This window comes from Phyllostomus hastatus, unplaced genomic scaffold (assembly GCF_019186645.2).
Source record: "Phyllostomus hastatus isolate PE091 unplaced genomic scaffold, TTU_PhHast_1.1 phas_contig_40, whole genome shotgun sequence".
Taxonomy (NCBI): Eukaryota; Metazoa; Chordata; class Mammalia; order Chiroptera; family Phyllostomidae; genus Phyllostomus; species Phyllostomus hastatus.
The window spans coordinates 70,680,162-70,699,083 of NW_025333872.1; the positions used below are offsets into that span (position 1 = coordinate 70,680,162).

An 18,922-nucleotide genomic window follows, 5' to 3' on the forward strand; every position below is an offset into this window, starting at 1 on the left:
TAGAGTGAGAGCTTAGTAAGTGTAGATGCCCTGGCTTACCAACAGTTTCCCCAATTCCCCTACATGTCTATGGAACACAGGTGAAATAGTTCTTTACAGCAGGTATATTACAGAGGGTGATTTAAGGAGGCCTTAGCTCTTTAAAGACGTCAGCGACCGCCCACTGAGTGTTTCCTTCCAATTTCTGGCGTCTCCAGGGGCGGGGCATGCGCAGGAATGACGTCACTACCGAGCGCCAGGCGCGCTCCGTTGGCGGCTGATTCAAACCTTCAGGCTGGGTTCTCGGCTCTGAATTAGCGTCGGAACGACGGGTTTGTTTCCGCTCTCGCAGTGGAGGAAAGCTTCTCTGTGGTGCTCGGAGGACCTTGGCAGCGGAGGCGTCTGGTGCAGGGGGAGAGGATGGCGCTCTCTACCACAATATCTCAGAGTAAACGCATAAAGCGGAAGGCTCCCCGCGGCTTCCTTAAGCGCATTTTCAAGCGACAGAAGCCTCACCTTCGTCTAGAGTCAAGTTGTGACTTACTGGTGAGATTCTCTGCCTTTTGGGGCTTGAAGTGGGGCAGGGGCAGGCCGGGGTCGGTAAACCCGAGTCTGTTTCTCCACCCCCAGACAATCTAGTTCTTTCGAGCCTGTGTTTAAGGCGTTTCCAGCAATGAGTAGGCAGGTTTGCCCCTCCTTGCCACGTCGGTTCGTATTCCTGACGCCTAATTGTATTGGAGCACCCCGAAATGTAGTATCTGTACCTTTTTTACTGGAGGCTGTTAGCCACATCAACTTATGGAGAAAACTAACGTTAAGTTCCGAATTAGAGCTTTTAAATACCGCTGTTCAGGAGCACAATACGGTACTGAGTTTAGTGTACTTGCGAGAGGAAGAAAAATACAGCCTTTTAAAAGTATGTTATGGAATTCAGGTTGGGTCACTTTTACTTAACTATCGTAAAAGGCATTACTGACATGTCTTTTTTCACGTTAACCAGCTATGTTGCCTTATTTCCTCTACTTTAGCTTACTTATTACAGAACCTTGAATCAAAAGTTTATTTGTAAGTAGTGTGCTTTCAGCTGTGAGTCAGACAGATAGAATAACTATTAATTCACTTTTAAAAGCAATCTACTAAAACTTGTCTATCTGACTCAGAATATCTGCGGTGTAATGCTTACCTACTAAATAGTTTCAGTCAAACCACTGTGCAATATTTGTCTTGACAGAAACTCAGAGTTTTTATGTTGAATGCCTGGAACATATATTCCTGTAGCAGAATGAACACTGTATCCCTAGGTTTAAACTATGGGAGACACCTTCTCTGGTTTGTCACAAAAGCTTTTTGAATGAAGGAGCCATTGTAAGTGGGCAGTTAATTTTCAGGAAATCAAGGTAAAGAACTGTGGCTAACAAGGACGTATGCCATGGAGAGTGTTTTCAGAATGCATCATTCCATCTGTTTTTAAGCTACATTTTTTTTCCCACTTTTCTCTACTGATTCCTCATCTGCTAACTACTTGCAGGGTTTTTCTTTTTGCTAGACTACTATAGAATTTTCTTCATTTTTCCTTTATTTGGTCTCTGAAGCCAAAACAAATTTTTTCTTTTCTTCGTCAAGTAGCCCTTCTAATATCTTTTGCTCTCCTTTTTCTGTTCCTTTCTTAGACCCCCATAAAAATACTATTTATACTGTTTTGTACAACCCCTTCACCCTGTGGTATTGATAAAGGTGGCAAAAGTGATTTAGATTCAAGTGAATTGATTTATAAGACATTTTTAGGTAATTCTGGAGTTTTCACTGGTCCTGGGTTCCTAAGTGGAGGGGGAACAAATGTACCTGCTCAAGAACATCTAGGAGACTATCATGCATGTAGCTTGGCAGACATTTCTCAAGTAGTCAGATTTCTTCCACATTCACATTTGTCTGCCCCAGGTGACTCGTGGGTGGGTGGGCTGTATTGTATCAAGTTAGCCAAAAAGTTTGCTTTTTTTCCCTGTAAGATGGCTCTAGTAGTGCTTAGTTGTCTTTTACTTCATTTGAAACAATTTTGTTACACTGTATTGTGACAGCTGTCATATCAGTGTGCATTAAAAAAATTGAAATTGGTGGATTTTTGTGTAGCCATTTTAATAATTGAAGATGAAAGAGAATACACAACATTTTTGGCATGTTATGCTTTATTATTTCAAGAAAGATAAAAATGCAACAGAAACACAAGCAAAAAAGATTTGTGCAGTGTATGGAGAAGGTGCTGTGACTGATTGAACGTGTCAAAAGTGGTTTGTGAAGTTTTGTGCTAGAGATTTGTCACTGGACAGTGCTCCACGGTTGGGTAGGCCAGTTGAAGTTGGTAACGATCAAATCAAGGTTAACTGAGAACAATCTTATACCACTCGGGAAATAGCTGACATACTCTAAATATGCAAATCAATAAAGTTATTGATGAAGATGAAAAATGTGCCTCTTATTTCACAGGAAAAAATGTAAGAACTTTTTGGCCAACCCAGTAGAGTGGGATCCAGGTGGTGCAGGAAAGAAGGGAAGGTGAAATTCCAAGCAGTTGCAGTGGTATAGGAAAGGAATTTTTTTAGGTCACTATTTATTCTAGGTCTTATGCTTTTCTTTGGCTTTCATTTGTTCTCCATTCTCTGTGTATGCTGTGTGTCACCTTGGTTTCTTTGCTTATGGTTTCTGCTTGCCATTGACATTTCATAATCTTACCCAGCAGATGTCCCATATCATCCATAAACTTTTCAACAATTAAGACAGTCTGTTTTCACCTCTTTTTTTCTGAACTCTGATAGCAGAGGAAGTATACATCATACAGTTTAGCTATTGGGACTTAGACACTATTTGCTAAGAATTTCATGTCAGTGTGATTTCCTCCTTTGGTATGCAGCTTCTTGAGGGGAAAGAACTATACATACCTCTTTGTGTCTCCCATTTTCTTCAACACTAAAAACTAATCTACTTTTATGCTGTCTTTGTACATGGTATTTCTTCTACCTGAAGATGTCCTCACTACACTCAACAAACTCCAGTTCTTTCAAAATTCAGTTCAAATGCTACTTCTTCAAGTGAAGCTTGTGTTAATCTTAGAAAGGACCAACCTTATCTTACTCCATCATCTATTGTCACACATGTCTTTAATTTCTTTATAGGTTTGGTTTTGCCATTGGACTAGAAAGTTTGGGCCTTTTTGTATTCCTAATGTTTAACATAACACCTTGAACATTCTGAGTGTACAATTAATGTTGGGACTGCATGGAAGAGAGATTTATTTTTGACAGTCTACCCTTTCATAGACTCTTGCTTTATACTTTTATTTTGAAATAATTATAGCTTCGTAAGAAGGGGCAAAAATAATAGAGACTACTGATGCACCTTTTACCCAGCTTTCCAAAATGCTAACAACTTACCTAACTACAGTCCTTTGTGGAGTTTTGAATTTTGTGTTCTCTGGTTATGTAGGCTATTTAAAATAATTTCTTAAAAGGGGCCTTAAAGATTAATGATAGTAGATGATTATTTTGATAGATGACAAGTAATGACCTTTGTACATAAACTTTTCAACACAGTAAGTTTTTAGAATTTCAGTTATTAACATGTTTTTGAGATTTTTTAAAGATTTTATTTACTTATTTAGAGAGAGGGGAATGGAGGGAGGAAGAGAGGGAGAGAAACATCAATGTGTGACTGCCTCTCATGTGGACCCCACTGGGGACCTGGCCAGCAACCGAGGCGTATGCCCTGATTGGGAATCCAACCAGCGACCCTTTGGTTGTAGCCCACACTCAATCCACTGAGCTACACCAGCCAGGGCTTGAGTAGATCTTCCAAATACCTGGTTAAAATCTTTAGACCTTGGATTGTAGAGAAGAGGATTAGCCTTAAATATGCTTTGATTTTAAATTTTGGGAAATTTTTAAATACATTATAAAGTTAAACTTGTTTGGATTCGGAAGTGGGAATATTTGTTAGTTAATAAAGTTCTACGTAAGTTTTAATCTAATGGTGCTTTTCAATAATGTTATTGTCTATAGCTTTTGGTTAGTCTTGCATAGCCTTATTTCATGTATTGCAATAACCAAGTCTCTTTTGTATGGAATCTAAGACAGACCTATATTAAACTAAATTCTGTTACTTTAAATAAAAATTAATTGACTTAATTACAATACTAAAGAGTACAACATTAAATTTTGGAATCTTTTAATTTTAAAAGTCATTATTTCAAAGCATTAATGTTTTTAGTTAAAAAATATGAATTTTCTCTTTTAAAGGTGCATCTGAACTGTTTACTGTTTATTCGACGATTAGCAGAAGAGTCCAGGGCAAATGCTTGTAAGAATAAGTGTGGAATCATTAAAGACCAGCATGTACTGGCTGCCGGAAAGGTAAAGTCTGAATTTCTTTTCTTGAGCAAGAATTAATACTGCCTGGTTCATCACCTCTGTCTGATTTAGATTTCTTTATTCAGCTTTATTGACTCAGTTGATTTGGCTTTTCATGTTAATTGATTTAATTACATAGTTAGATTTTCTTCCTCTACATGTATATTATTGACTGCTAATGCAAAGATTCATGGCTGTTACTTCATCACCATTTAGGGGAATATCAAAATTTGACTGTAATCTGTAGGATTTTGTATTAGGCTATATATAGTTGAGAAGGTTATCACTTTGAAATTTATCAAAACTTTCTTCTTAATCATTTTGTTTTCCTAATTGCCTAATTATTTGTTTTTGTAACTGTATTTTGAGATTTGTGTGACTTACGAGTCAAATTACTTACAAAAGCAGAGAAGATTGCTTGTTACTGGTATTTCTATATAATGTGAGAATATGATGCCCAGGGCAGGGTTTTTTCCAAATATGGTCCTGAGATCATTTCCACTTGATATTAATAGATTTTCCACCTTGAAAAACTTCTGGGGTCATGTTACATTTAGATAACATAGCTCCTTGAATAGTTACAGTGTTATTATGTATATGGAACTTGTTTCTATAAGAATATGCAAGAAATTGGCAACCATGGTTGACTGGGGGATGATATGGGAAAGAGACACCTATTTTTCATACTGTATGTCTTCATATGCTTTTGTTTTGAAATACTGAATAATGAAAGACTCAGAGAAGGTGCATAAGTAGAGCGTTCAGGTACCTTTTTCCCAGCTTTATACAATGCTGACATCTTTATATAACTGTAGTTATGTAAAGTTTAAGAAGGTTATGGGAAATATAGCAGTAAAGAAACTTGTTGAACTCTGTTTAACTTAACATTTTGTAGATTTGTATACATAATCTCATGTTCTCATCATTTTGTAAATTCATTTGGATACATAGTACTTTCTTTTGCAGTACCCATATTAACATCTTATCACACAGAGAAGTACTAACCTAGAGTACATACCTATTTGGTGGCCTTTGTGGAAGCCTGGAAATGTGCATGCCCAGGAATTTTTTTAGGGGTTTCATATTTCCTTACAATTATAAACACTGCAACAAGAGTCTAGGCTGTAAATGTGAGTTTTTCTATAGGTAAAGCAAGGTTTAAGAGCTTAAAGAGTATATGTATTTATTTTAAATTTAGGATTTGTTTTTATTAATAAGTTATAGATATGCTTAACCTAAAAGTAGGTAAGTTCTCTTTAAAAAATTTTTGGATAGGCACCTAACGTTGTCTCCAGCACTTGGCTACTGTACATTGTGCTGCTATGAACACTGGGGTGCATAGGTTCTTTTGAATTGGTGTTTCAGGGTTCCTAGGGTATAGTCCCAGCAGTGGGATTGCTGGATCAAAAGGCAGTTCAACTGTAACTAAAATAAATTTAAAAAATTGTTTTTTATATATTCTGGTCTACCTAATAAATTTTTCACCATGACTCATCTTGGTCTCTAAATAGATATAATTCCAGACCATATATAATAAATTTGGTGTTGCAGTGGATTTGTTTTGTTGTATAGTTATTAAATGCCTCATTTATAATAATAGGTTTTTTGGGTTTTGGAACATTATGTAACTCTCAGGATTACTAAGTTGTCTACAAGCCTCATGTTAGGAACCATTAATATGGACACTTTTGGCTTAAAATTGAAGAAATTAACATCTAGAAGTGACTATAAAACCAGATTTTCAGAATCTAGGCATGTTTTAAGTCTCAGACCATTTATAAGGCAAAAGAATTCCCTAATCACCTTCCATGTTGGGTTTTATAAATTCATAGTCTTGCATATTATACACATAGGAATATTTAACTTTTTGTTGAGTAATTATGTTTTATTTGCCATAAGTATAATATGAATCTTCATTTTTTCTCTCCCTCACAGGTTATTCTAAAGAAGAGTAGAGGTTAGAAGTCAAGGAACACACTTTTGAAATTATGTAATGTATTTTTATTTTAGTTGGTAACAGATCATGAAAGCACTTTTTACATGTCAGTTAATATTGTGTATTATTAAAATATTGGCTGCTTGAGGGATGTGTGCATTTGTATTATTTTTTTTTTTACTGGTATTGAAATATCTCAAACACTTAGAACTACATAACTTTATTTTTGCGGCATTATCTTTATTCATTTTAAATGGACTCAAGTTCTTTACTTTTGTTTCATTGGTATTGCAAATGCTTTGCCTATCAAAAATAAAATCTTACTGTATGAAGTAGCTTGAAGAGATTATTTCTTGAAATTAAGCTTATATATATTTAGCTTTAGACATAATTAACCATGGAATCAATTTGCTTTCTGAAAAAAGGCAATTTACAGTCAAAATTAGGTACATTTTAAACAATTTTAATTCTTTAATGCCTTTGTGTAAGTAATACAGTATACTTTTTATTACTGAGTCATGTTCTACGGTATTTATATACCATAGTTTGTACAACTGTTCACCTAGTGAGGGCCATTTTGATTATTTCCTGTTCTTGACTATTATAAATTAGGCTGTTATGAACAGTCATTTATAAGTTTTTATACAGATAAAGGTTTTCATTTCTCTGGGATAAATGCCCAGGAGTGTGATTGCTGGTCTAATAGTGAATATATGTTTAGTTTTTGAAAATGAAACAGCTAAAGTGTTTTCCAGAGTAGCTGTACCACTTTATATTCCCATCAGCCTTGTATGAAAGATCTACTTTCTTTACATTCTCATGAACATTTGGTATTGTTATTTTTTTATTTTAGCTGTTCTGATAGAAGTGTGTCTCCTCAAGGTTTTTAATTTGCACTTCCCTAGTGGCTAACGATGATAAACATATTTTTATATGTTCATTTGTCATCTATTTGGTGAAAGGCTTCTTAATTTCTGCTAATGCATTTTCTATTTGGATTTTTTTTGTTTTTCTAATGTTGAATTCTGAGAGTTCTTTATTTTAGATATGAGCCTTTGTCAGATAATGTGGTTTGCAACTATTCTGTAGTTTTTCTTTTATCTTAACAGGGGCTTTTGAAGATCAACAATTTTTAATTTTGAAGAAGTCTGATTTATTGGACTTTTTTTTTATGTATTAGTGTCATGTTTAAGAACTCTTCATTAAACCCCAGTCCTGAAGATTTTTTCCCTATATTATTTTTTCGCAGGCTTTATAGTTTGTTTTACATTTAAATCTGCATTCTATTTTGTGTTAATTTTTGTTTAAGGTGTGAGGCTTAGGTCAAAATTCATTTTTTTATTTGTGGATATCCGATTGTTTCAGCACCAACTTTTGAAAAGACTGTGTTTCCTCCAATGAATGTTTTTTGCATTTTTGTCACACATTTGTTATGCTTGTATGGCTATTCCTGGGCTCTGTTCTGTTGGTTTGTTTCAGTCTCCAGCAGTAACACAGAGTCTTTATTACTGTGATTCCTCACTTGATTTTTTTCTTTCCAGAATTGTTTTGGCTTTTCTGATTTCTTTGCCTTTCCATAGAAATTTTAGAATAATCTTGTCTGTATCTACAAAAAAATCTTGTTGGAATTTTGATTGGAATTGCATTAAATGTTTGTATCAAATTGGGGCAAATTGCTATCTTTACTATGGTGATTCTTCCAGTCCATTCCTATAGACTGTCTGTTTATTTATACCTTTTATTTGTAGTTTACACTTTTTTCCTGTTTTTTTTTTGTAATAGAACTTCTTTTGTCATTCTTTTATTTTGTGTTATATATTTTTTAAATTCTCATCTGCAGATTTGTTTATTGATTTTAGAGAGAAAGGAAGGGGGTGGAGGGAGAGAAGAGAGAAAAAGAGAGGAAGAGAAACAATGGCATAAGAGAAACATCGATTGCTTGCCTCCCTCTGGTAATGGCCTGACCAGGGTTTAAACCTGCAGCCTGGGTATGTTCTCTGACTGAGGATCAAACCTGCAATCTTTTGGTGCATGGGGTGACGTTCCAATCAACTGAGCCACCCGACCATGGCCTTTAGTCATTCTTTTAGTGTAGGTCTGCTTGTGACAAATTTACTTAGTTGCTTTCATCTGAGAATGTCTTGATTTCCCTTTAATTCTTGAAGCATATTTTTGTGGGTTATAAAATTCTGAGTTGACAGGGTTTTTTTTAGCACTTGAAAACTTTAAACCCTTTCTTTTTCCTTTTCTTCTGGGTTTTTGATGACACAGAAGTATGATCTTAGAGTTCCACACAAATTCCAGAGGCCTGTTGTTTTGTTATTTTTGGTTCATTGTTCTCTGTTGTTTAGATTGTGTAACTTCTGTGTTCTGTCTTATAATTCACTGATTATTTCCCCTGTCTTCCCCCTTCTGTTGTTTATTGACTTTGATTGGTTTTATTTTTCAGTTACTGTATATTTTAGTTTTCAGAGTTCCTTTGGTTTCTTCTTTATATTGTCTATATCTACTGGGATTTTTAATTTTTTAAAATTTATTACAAGTGTGCTTGTAATTAAGCATTTTATTATGGCTGTTTTGAAATCCTTATCTGATAATTCTAGCATTGTGCCATTTTGGATCGGTATTTTTTTAAATCATTCAATTTGAGATCTTCTTGAGTCTGTATTATGAGTGATTTTTGATTGGAACCTGGACATTTTGGGTATGATGTTACAAGACTGGATCATATTTAAATCTTGTACTGTCACAGTCCCCTGACATGATTCGGATATGTGAGATCTGTCACTGCCTTGTTACTGCTGGTGGGAGTAGAAGTCCAGGGCCTTTACTTAGCCTCCGTTGACAAATAGTGGTGGGAGAGGAGGGGGCTCTCATGATTGCTGGGCAGAGATGGGAGTTTGGCTCCCTACTAGGCCTTGTTGATACTATCTTGATTGGGAGGCAGGGCTGCCTTGGTACTGCTATCGACCTTTATTCCACTGATGTTGTGAGAAGGTGGTCGTGTTACCCTTGATCAGTGGTGTCTGTGCCGACTCTGCTGGTGTCTGATACCAATCAGTGGAGAATGGTGGGGGTTCCTTGTTACCAAAGCATGAGGGTGGAATACCACTCCATTTCTGTGGTCTTCACTGACACTGTGAGGGCCTATCCTCATGGCCGTTGACTAGTGAAAGTCCTGCCTCCATGACTTTCTGTCTCTGATTCCTTACCAATGCGGAAAAGAGGGTGTTCCTTGTTACTGCGGGGGTGGGTGAAATTCTGGCTCTGTATGAAATTTCCAGCTTCTCACGTGGCCTTCTCTGAGACCACCCTAGGTGGGGAGTTTGGGGTGCACCATTACCACCTAGCAAGAGTGGAAGTCTAGGCTGCCTATTTGACCATTGCAAATGGGGCTGGAGAGTGTGGGCTGCAGTTTTTATTTGTGGTGTTTGGTTGGAATAGAGTGGTTATTATGTAAAATTTTTTCTGTTTTGTCCCTTGTCCTTTGGTTAGAGAGAACAGTTTTTTAGCAGGGGGAGCATTTTGTTTTCTTTCTTTTATCTGTGCCCATCAGTATTTCTGAGTTGCCAGCTTCTCTAGTAGCCAGTCTAGGACAGGAGGGAAAAAAAAGCCCAGGGAACTCGCTATTGCATTTTTCCTTTGGTTACAAGTTTCTAGCTAATCTATTATCTCCTTTTGACTTTTCAGAGTCATCTTCTATTTATTTTATATATGTGAAATCCAGAGTTTTTAGCCGAACTAAGTGAGAGAAATAGGGAAAAGTACATTTACTTCATCTTCTTGAAAGCAGGAGTCCCAATAGTTACTTAAGAAAAAGCCTTCAAGGATTTTGACAATAGCTAAGTTAAATGTTCTTAAGAAATGTTATGAAATGAGAAAAAACTCTTGGAATTATCTAAACTAAAAACCTGGGATTTATTCTTGACTTCCTCAAATCCGTCTGCCTCCTTCCTTCATACAGTGAAATAAGTCACCAGGATCTAATTGACTTTGAATGTAAAGTCTCTTCCTACCTCTCTCCTTCATTGCTTTGTTTCAGATTCTTAATATCTGTACAAGAAATATGTACCCATTACCTTACTTATTGCATCATCCTATCTGATATCCTTGATTCTAGTTCCCTACCCTGCCTTCCTACAGTCTCTAGTCCGTCTTCACAATGCTTGAGTTGTCTTTCTGTAAGATATAAGCCCCTCTGCCCCTATTGAAAATCTGTCAGTGGCTTATCATCATTTTAAAATCAAACTTTCAATCCGGATATGTAACACTGTTAGTTACCTTGTACAGACTTATATGTATGTATACAGGGCTTATTATCGGGTAAACTTTCCTTGGGTGTGAGTGGGTTAATGGTCAGAGAACCAGCTGTTAAGCCAGGGAACTCCAAAAATCAGAATATGGGAGGCTATCATGAACTATCCACATCATCCTAAAAGGCCTTGTCTTTTCTCGGTAATTTAATTTCTTTGGAGAAGCATCTTCCACTCCTCATTTTTTTCTGGGATAAGTTTTCTTCATATTAGACTATGCCACACTTAGATCCTCAGTCATTTTGCTTTGCGCCCATCTCCCCCTCATCCTCCAGCCTGCGCGGCTGCCGGGGCTGCCGGGACTCGGGAGAGGCCCTCCGTCGTGCCTGGGCGGGCCGGCTGCCTCGGCTGCAGCGCTTTCAGCCGTTGTTACCTGTAGCTTCTTTGGCTCTGCCTCAGGGCTCACTAGATGCTCTTTGCATCTAGAAGTTTCTTGAAGTCTCTTGAATGTCCACATCTTAATCTCTTCAATTTTGGTTAATACCTTTTTATACTCTATTATGTTAATGGAGCCTAAGAAGGGAAAGAATATGTGTGGTCGATTTTGAACAGACAGCTTCATGGATTCTTAGTTCAATAAGAATTTTCTTAAAGCATTAATGTGCCAAGATTTTAACAAGTTATTTGTTATATAAATACACATTTTAAATGTAGAATTATATTTAATAACAAGGTAGATTATAAGTGTATTAGGGTTTCTCATGAGAATAAATTTGAAAAAAATTAGAATATGTAATTAATGCTAAAGAGTTCTGTAAGTGTATGTAATATAAAGACTTTTTCATTTGACTTTATTTTGAAATAAGAGCTAGACTAGGGAATTTTGGTTTTAGGACAATTAGAACTAATATACTCAGAGTTAATATCTTTCTTATTTTAAAAAGGAGGTTTTCCTTGTCCTATCCCCCATCTAGTGACAGGATCATTTCAATGCCGTTAGGCTCACTACCTCTTCCCCGGAAGGCTGTCAGATAATCTGATCATACTCTTACATCATCTGTATTAATCCTTTACATGCAGTTTTCTTACCTCATCACAACCTTTAATTGTAAAACTTGTAGAAAGTGTGCTAATATTAAGCTTCTACAATTGAAGGGTAAATTAAGATTCTGATTGGGTGTTTGTAGAGGCTTAGGTTTTTTTACCCCTGTCATTGGAGGTCACAATATTTGCTAACATGAAGGAAAATAGAAGATCAAAGTATGTGTATTAGGGGAGGAAGTGAGATGGGATGGGAATGAGGGGAGTTGGTAGAGGTGGAGTCAGTAGGGGCAGGTGATTGTCTTCGCGTGAGTTTGGCACCCCTTCTGGGAGGTTTTCTTTTATAGGTAACAATTTTACTGTCTTGGTCAAAAATTAAAATTCCAGATTCAGGGATTCAAGTCCATGTTTCTAATCAAGCAATTTATTCTTAGTGGGCTTTTAAATCAAATTTTATTTCTGAGTTTTGGGAGTTAGGGCTGTCAAGATTTAAGTGAGGAGAAAAAACGTTTATTTCAATTCCTATTGAAAACTTTTAAATTGTAAGACTTCATAGTTGTTAAATACTCAAAATAATTCAAGTTCAAAATTTACAGTTGGGATTCAATGTGCTATTATTTATATTATATTTACTATGCAGGGGAAAATGCAATCTAAGATGAATGGTGTACTTATATTTGATTTGTATTATGGGTTCATGTTAGACCCTTAAAAATAATTTGTTTTATAAAACTTTATAGTTTTTTTGAAAGTTACCTTACTCTTTATATTATAAAGCCCATAATATAAAAGAATATGTATATTTTATTAGTTTCCTTGCATAAACAGTTTGGTTAATGAAACAGTGGCCATTTGCAAGAATATACAAAATTTTTAATTATTTTAGAAAATTTACTAATGTTTGTAATTGGAGTAGTTAAACCATTGAAGTTTCTATTTTAAAAATTTGACTATTAGTATTTAAATATACTATATTTATAAATATAAGGTATTTAGCTACAAATCCTGGTGTAGAGTGCTTAGGAATGGAAAGAGGCAGCAGTCCAATCAGTACATTGGTTAAATGTTCTTAACCCTGTAATTTTGTGCATAGAGCACCCTGTGCTATGAAAATAACTATGCTTAGATTTTCACTGAAGTTGGACTGTTAAGGTTGCCCAGAGGGAAAGAACATGCCTATTCCAAAAAACAAACTCATTTATTTTCAGTTGACATATGTACATTTTGGGTCAATGTAGGTTTAACTGGGTTAGATTAAGTATTGATAACCATACCTACATAGGTATTTTGAGATCCAGTAGTCTCTTTCTGAGTGTTGTCTTGTGAATAGTTTCTGAATTTGTAAATGTATACCAGGATTATTATTTGTAAATAATCCTGTAGGGTATGTTTATTTCATATTTGCTATGTGCTGATCACTCAAGTAGAATGAGAGACAATATCCCTGCTTTAAAGTGTACAATCTAACTAGTATTTACTATAGAATTTGCTTAAATATGTGTGGGTTTATGTTGGGTTGGCCAAAAGGTCTGTTACATATTTTTTGTAAAATAAAAGACAAATTTTTCATTTTTACCAATACCAATTTGGATATTTTGAGTATGTTGGCTGTCTACCACTATTGGCTTCTAATGGGTAGAGGCCAGGGGTGCTGCTAAACATCTTCCAATACATAAAACAGGCCCACAGCAAAATGTCAATAGTACTAAGAAATTTTGCAAACCACTTTTGACATGTTTGATCACTCACAGCACCTTCTCCATACACTGCACAAATCTGCATTCCAGTTGCATTTTTGCCTTTCTTGAAACAATAAAGTAGAATACGGTGAAACTGTTGTGTATTTTTCCATCTTTAATATCACAGTGGCTGTACAAAAAGTCACCAATTTTGACATTTTTTAAATGCACGCTGATATCACAGCTGTCATAATACAATCTAACACAATTATTTCAAATTAAGTTAAAGACAACTAAGCACTACTAGGATCATTGTGCGGACACAATGTAGTGGACTTTTTGGCTAATCCAATATCTGGGCTCTCTATTCTTTTCCAGTAGTCTCTATGCCTTTTTTCTTTTATGCCAGTATCATGCTGTTTTGATTACTATAGCTTTGTAATAAGCTTGAAATCAGGAAGTATGATTCTCCAGTTTTAGTCTTGTTTCTCAGGGTTGCTTTGGCTGTTTGGATTTTTTTGTGGTTCCAATCAAATTTTAGGATAGTTTCTTCTATTTCTGTGAAAAATTGCATTGGGATTTTGATAGTGATTGCTTTGAATCTGAAGATCACTTTGGTTGGTATGGACATTTTGACAATATTAATTCTTTCAGTCTGAGAGCACAAAATGTCTTTCCAGTTATTTGCTTCTTCTTCAGTCTCTTTTATCAGTGTCTTACAGTTTTCAATTTTCAGATCCTTTCCCTCCTTGATTAAGTTTATTCCTAAGTATTTTATTGTTTTTGCCATTTGTTCTCTCTGAGCACAATCCAGGTTGTCATTAAAGGAAGGAGAGGCATATGAGTATATAAGGTAGGCGTCTCTGGCAAAAGATGATCCATTGATTCTGCAAAAACATGTATTAAACTGTAAAGTTAACAATTTTAACATTTTGTACTAGAGTTCTTTCAGTTGTCTGAATACTGAGTCAGGACATTTGTTACTGTTTGTGACCCTAGTGCTTTTTCAGACTGTGTGATCAGAGAGACCCAGACTACATGAGCAAGGAAGTGTAGAAAATAGATGTAGTCTGGGGACCAATTTGTAAATATGAAAAACAGTACATAAACATGTGATTTCAAACATCCTTAAATTTAAAATTGTAATTTGTATCCCATGTTTATAGTTTTAACATTCAACATCTTATATTTTCAAATGTGTATTGTTTTTGTTATATTGCTTGTGATCTCAGATGATGGTAAGCCTTCAGATTAAATGGTGAAATGATATGTGATGTAGGTGCAAAATTGTATAGCTAAAGATATTTAGCCAGTGAGATCATTGAGTTGGCAAAATATTCCTGAAGGTTTTAAGAATGAGGCTCTGAAGGTATGTGGTTATTTAAAATATATTTTGGACAAGCCTCCAGTGATGCAGAAAATGTTAAAATGTCTAGCCAAAAGATTGACTCACTGAAGAAGTGCAGAAAGAACCAGCAATAAACTTCCTAAGTGTCCTTTCTGGAAATGCAATCATTTCATTGTTACTCACATAAGTCTTCTAAAGTGCTTTGGGATACAACCAGTAATATAGGTTCTGCGCTCATGAGTAATAAAATAAAATGTTACTCTTAGTCATTTGGAATTTTAAATGTTACTTTATTTCTGGATGCAGCTGAGTCATTTTTCTTCTGGGTTTCTAAGGAAATCCTCAAATAATTTTCTCTTTATATTTTTATAGTTAAACAACTATGTAATAATGCTTTTTCACATAGGAAAAACTATAAATGATAAATGATAAAACTATAAATGATATCAAAGTAATGTTTCAGGTTCTGAAAACTTATTAACAATATAGTTGTCAAAGACTTTTTGTATGTAAGGAACAATTTTACAATAAAATTAACTTAATTCTAAAACATTCAAGAGCCACAAGAAATTGGATGGGCCTCTAAAGTTATTAGTCTGTGGACAAGATAGTAAATATTGTTTTAGTACCTCTTGTTTTTAGGGCACTGTGCTAGAGAGTGAGGGATGTAAAAACCATGAAAACAGTCCTTGCCCTTAAGAAGTTTATAGTTTGAGCAAATAAGAGAGAATAATTCATTACATGGGACAGTTTACTGATATTTAAGGCCATTCCAGCCACAAAAATCTATGGTGCTAACATGACTACCTATTTTTGGTTATTACAGCATAGCAAATAATCCTAAAACTTAACGGCTTAAGACAAAGGCAGTTTTATTCATTCTTATGATTCTGTGGATTGGCTGGGACTCAGCTGAGTAGTTCTGCTGGTTTTACTTGAAGTTTCTCATGCCACTCCAGTCAGATGGTAGCTGGCCTGGAATGTCCAAGATGACCTCTTCATGCACGTGTTTGAGGCCTCTGGTCTCTTCCACGTAGATTCTCTTTTCCCATAATGTCTCATCCTCTGGGATATCTTTATGTGGCCTTTTCTCCAATGGGGTAGCCTTATGTCAAGGATTAGGGCTCCAAGAGCCAGGAGTGGAATCTTTAGTGCTCTTAAGTTCTCCGATCATAAGTAACAGTGCCATCCATTTTCACCCTATTCTACTGATCAGGATAGTCACAAGACCAGCCTGTGCTGGTGAGATGGGGTGATGGGGTGGGGGAATGAGTTTCATCTCTTGATGTGAGTAGCAAAAAGGCAGTGTATGCATTTTTGGAGGTCCTCTTCAGAGATACCTCACTGCCTGAGTAGTAGTCTAGGTCTTAATTGCTGTGGGAGTGCTAAGAAAGAGGATTCTCTGACTTTGGGTAACTAAAGGAGTTTCCAAAGATTAGCTAAGGCTTTTTCTCTGCCCCCTCCTTCCCCCCCAGTTAAAAAGGCTGAGCATGGAGAAGATGGCAGGGAACAGGTGTGTGGTGGGAATTATAAGATCCTCTGTAGGTAGAATAGTATGCAAAAGTACACAGGTGGGAAACAAAAAGTCATTAGATTAATGAGTTCTAATAAAATTTTGAAAAAATTGACCCAAAGTAATAAGCATCAGAGCTAGGCGTTGCTTATTTCAATTACTATAGAGAGAACTGGTGAAAATGCATAGGAAATAAATGCTTATAAAAGGCTGATACAGTTCATAGGGAGCATATTCTTTTAACAACTGCAAAGCCAGTGACTCTAAAATTGGATCATTATGGGGTTAGAAATAACATGCATGAAATTTGATTTGGAACATTTTTTTTCTGTTCGTTTCCATCAGATTTGAGAATTTATTCATGTAGCTGGACAATGCTATTCTAATGCAGCATGTGACTTGAATGCCAGAGTTTTCCTTCCTGGATGATTAAGTTTAGTAGAGTGCAGTTTCATGGCAACTGAGCTTATATTCATCAGCACTGAGGTGAAAGCTCATAGCTCTGAGATCAAACAGTACAAATACGAAAACAAGCCTTTTTAATTTTTTTTATTATTGTTCAAGTACAGTTTTCTGCCTTTTCCCCCACCCCTCCCCACCACCGCAGCCCTCCACACCTCCTTCCCCTGTTTTCATGCCTCCTTGTTATTGTCCATGTGTCCTTTATAATTGTTGCTGTAAACCCTTTACCCTTTTCCCCCATTATCCCCTCCCCTCTCCCCTCTGGTCACTGTCAGCCTGTTCTCAATTTCAATGTCTGTGGCTATATTTTGCTTGCTTGTTCGTTTTGTTGATTAGATTCCAGTTAAAGGTGAGATCATATGGTATTTGTCTTTCACTGCCTGGCTTATTTCACTTAGCATAATGCTCCCCAGTTCCATCCATGCTGTCGCAAAGGGTTAGGAACTCCTTTCTTTCTGCTGAGTAGAATTGCATCATGTAAATGTACCATAGTTTTTTGACCCATTCATTTACTGATGGGCACTTGGGTTGTTCCAGCACTTGGCTATTGTAAATTGTGCTGCTGTGAACATTGGGGTGCATAGGTTCTTTTGGATTGGTGTTTCAGGGCTCTTAGGATATAATCCTAGCAGTGGAACTGCCAGGTCAAAATGAAAACAAGTCTTGACTTTGGGATAGTTATGTATTCTGTGAAATAAGAATCTAGTGTGAATTCTTAAAGCAAATCATTACAACTGCCCCCACTTAGTAGTCTGATTAACAAAATCAGCTCTAGGTATATAATAAATAATTCTATTCATTTATTTAACCCTTTTGTTGGTTACTTGCTATATGAATGGTTGAATACTTAGGAAATGCAATGTTGTATAAATATCTAATTTTTAGGATGTTATTTTCTTAGTCTGGAACCTGTGATCCTGTTACAGGTACTTCTATACATTGGCACTATTTGTGTTCTTTAGATGAGTATAAATTTGTGTTCTTATGCAAGATATTCCAAGTCATTTGGAGAAACAAGCATTCTCACTAACCAAGTTTTCCTTGCTTCCCAAAATTTTCAGTGGTTATGCTGAAGCTCTTAAAATCCTCATTCATTCAGCAGACATTGAGTTTCATATATGAGTTAGACACAGTCAAAATGACTTTTGAACTGTGACCTATAATATAAGGAGGAGTGAACCTTTAGGAGATCTGCTGGAAGAGTGTTCCAATAGTGCGTACAGAGGCCCTAGAGAGGAAGTAAACCTCACGTCTTCAAGGAGCAGAAAGAGTCAGCCTTGCTGTAGCATGCTGAAGAAGAGGTCAGTTAGGCCAGATATGTGTAGCCTCTGAGTTCATAGTAAGGACTTTGAGGGGTTTTTTTCTGAGTGTGAAGAGAAGGTGTTGGAATGTTCTTAGCTGGGAAGAGATGTGACTATAATTTACCTTTTATAGGGATCATTTCTGATTCTGGATAGAGGGAAAAACTACAGAATAAATAGCACTGTTAGGAAGATGACAAGAAGCTGTCAATATTGTCCGTGGTGATTATGACAACCTGGCTTAGGTGGAAGTGGGATCAGTGAGAAGTTGGATGCTCTCTGCCCCTTGCTCCTTTGTGTATTCCATCTTTGCTCTCCACATATCGCCTCTTTCTTCTCAGTTCAGTGCCACAGTTGGTGAGTGCCTGTCTTGGTCCTCACTGCTCTTTACTTTTGCCTCTAGCTCTCTTTTCTGTCTTACTTCCTTTTCTGTTGTTTCTTGCCATTTTCCTCTCCTATTTTTTCCCATTTCATTCCTTTCTGATTGTTCTCTCCTCTTCCATTCTTCATTATTTTAGCTATATTAAGCCTTATAAAGATCATCTTATTCCTGTTCACTAATGGACTAAACCTTTACTCCTTTGAAAAGGCATATGAAGGGGCCAGTCTTTTCTAATTTATCTAGTCTAGGAAATTTACGCTATTCTGATCTGGTCTTTTTTATACAGGAAGCTGTAGAACTAGTTATCTTTGTCGCTTTGACTGGCATTGGCAAGGTCTCATTGTAGTGGCTCATTAAAAGAAGCTCTCAGTAAATATAATATTCACACCCTGAACCTAGAACTGGCTGTGATTCTGACCCAGTTTTGATTTGGCTGTGCTCGAGAGTCTTGCTTGGTCCTGGGAATGACTGAGTGAACAAGTGAATGGAAATAAAAACTTGGTGCAGAAGAATTTCTGGTCCCCACCAGCTGATAACCATCTATCCCTGTGTACATAGCTGAAAAATTTATACTGTAGTGCCTTTCACATTCTAGATGAATGCTGGAGACCCAGGTCGACAGGTATGCCAG

General features: G+C 36.2%; 1 protein-coding gene across 2 annotated transcripts; it reads left to right on the plus strand.

Moving 5' to 3' along the window:
* Positions 1 to 244: 244 nt before the first annotated feature.
* Positions 245 to 6,459, plus strand: CENPW (centromere protein W). 2 transcript variants are annotated; one of them, XM_045843841.1, is made up of 3 exons: positions 245 to 525; positions 4,266 to 4,379; positions 6,312 to 6,459. In XM_045843841.1, the coding sequence occupies exons 1-3, from the start codon at positions 400 to 402 to the stop codon at positions 6,336 to 6,338; spliced, it is 267 nt and encodes an 88-aa protein (XP_045699797.1). In that variant the 5' UTR covers positions 245 to 399; the 3' UTR covers positions 6,339 to 6,459. The 2 variants fall into 2 exon arrangements, with proteins under 2 accessions (XP_045699797.1, XP_045699798.1); XM_045843842.1 differs by lacking the exon at positions 6,312 to 6,459 and having other exon boundaries at positions 4,306 to 4,383.
* Positions 6,460 to 18,922: the final 12,463 nt, after the last annotated feature.

Coding starts and splice junctions, on each gene's coding strand:
- CENPW (XM_045843841.1), top strand. CDS start 400: ATGGCGCTCTCTACCACAATATCTCAGAGTAAACGCATAAAGCGGAAG. Junction 526..4,265: donor AGTCAAGTTGTGACTTACTG/GTGAGATTCTCT, acceptor TCTCTTTTAAAG/GTGCATCTGAACTGTTTACT. Junction 4,380..6,311: donor ATGTACTGGCTGCCGGAAAG/GTAAAGTCTGAA, acceptor TCTCCCTCACAG/GTTATTCTAAAGAAGAGTAG.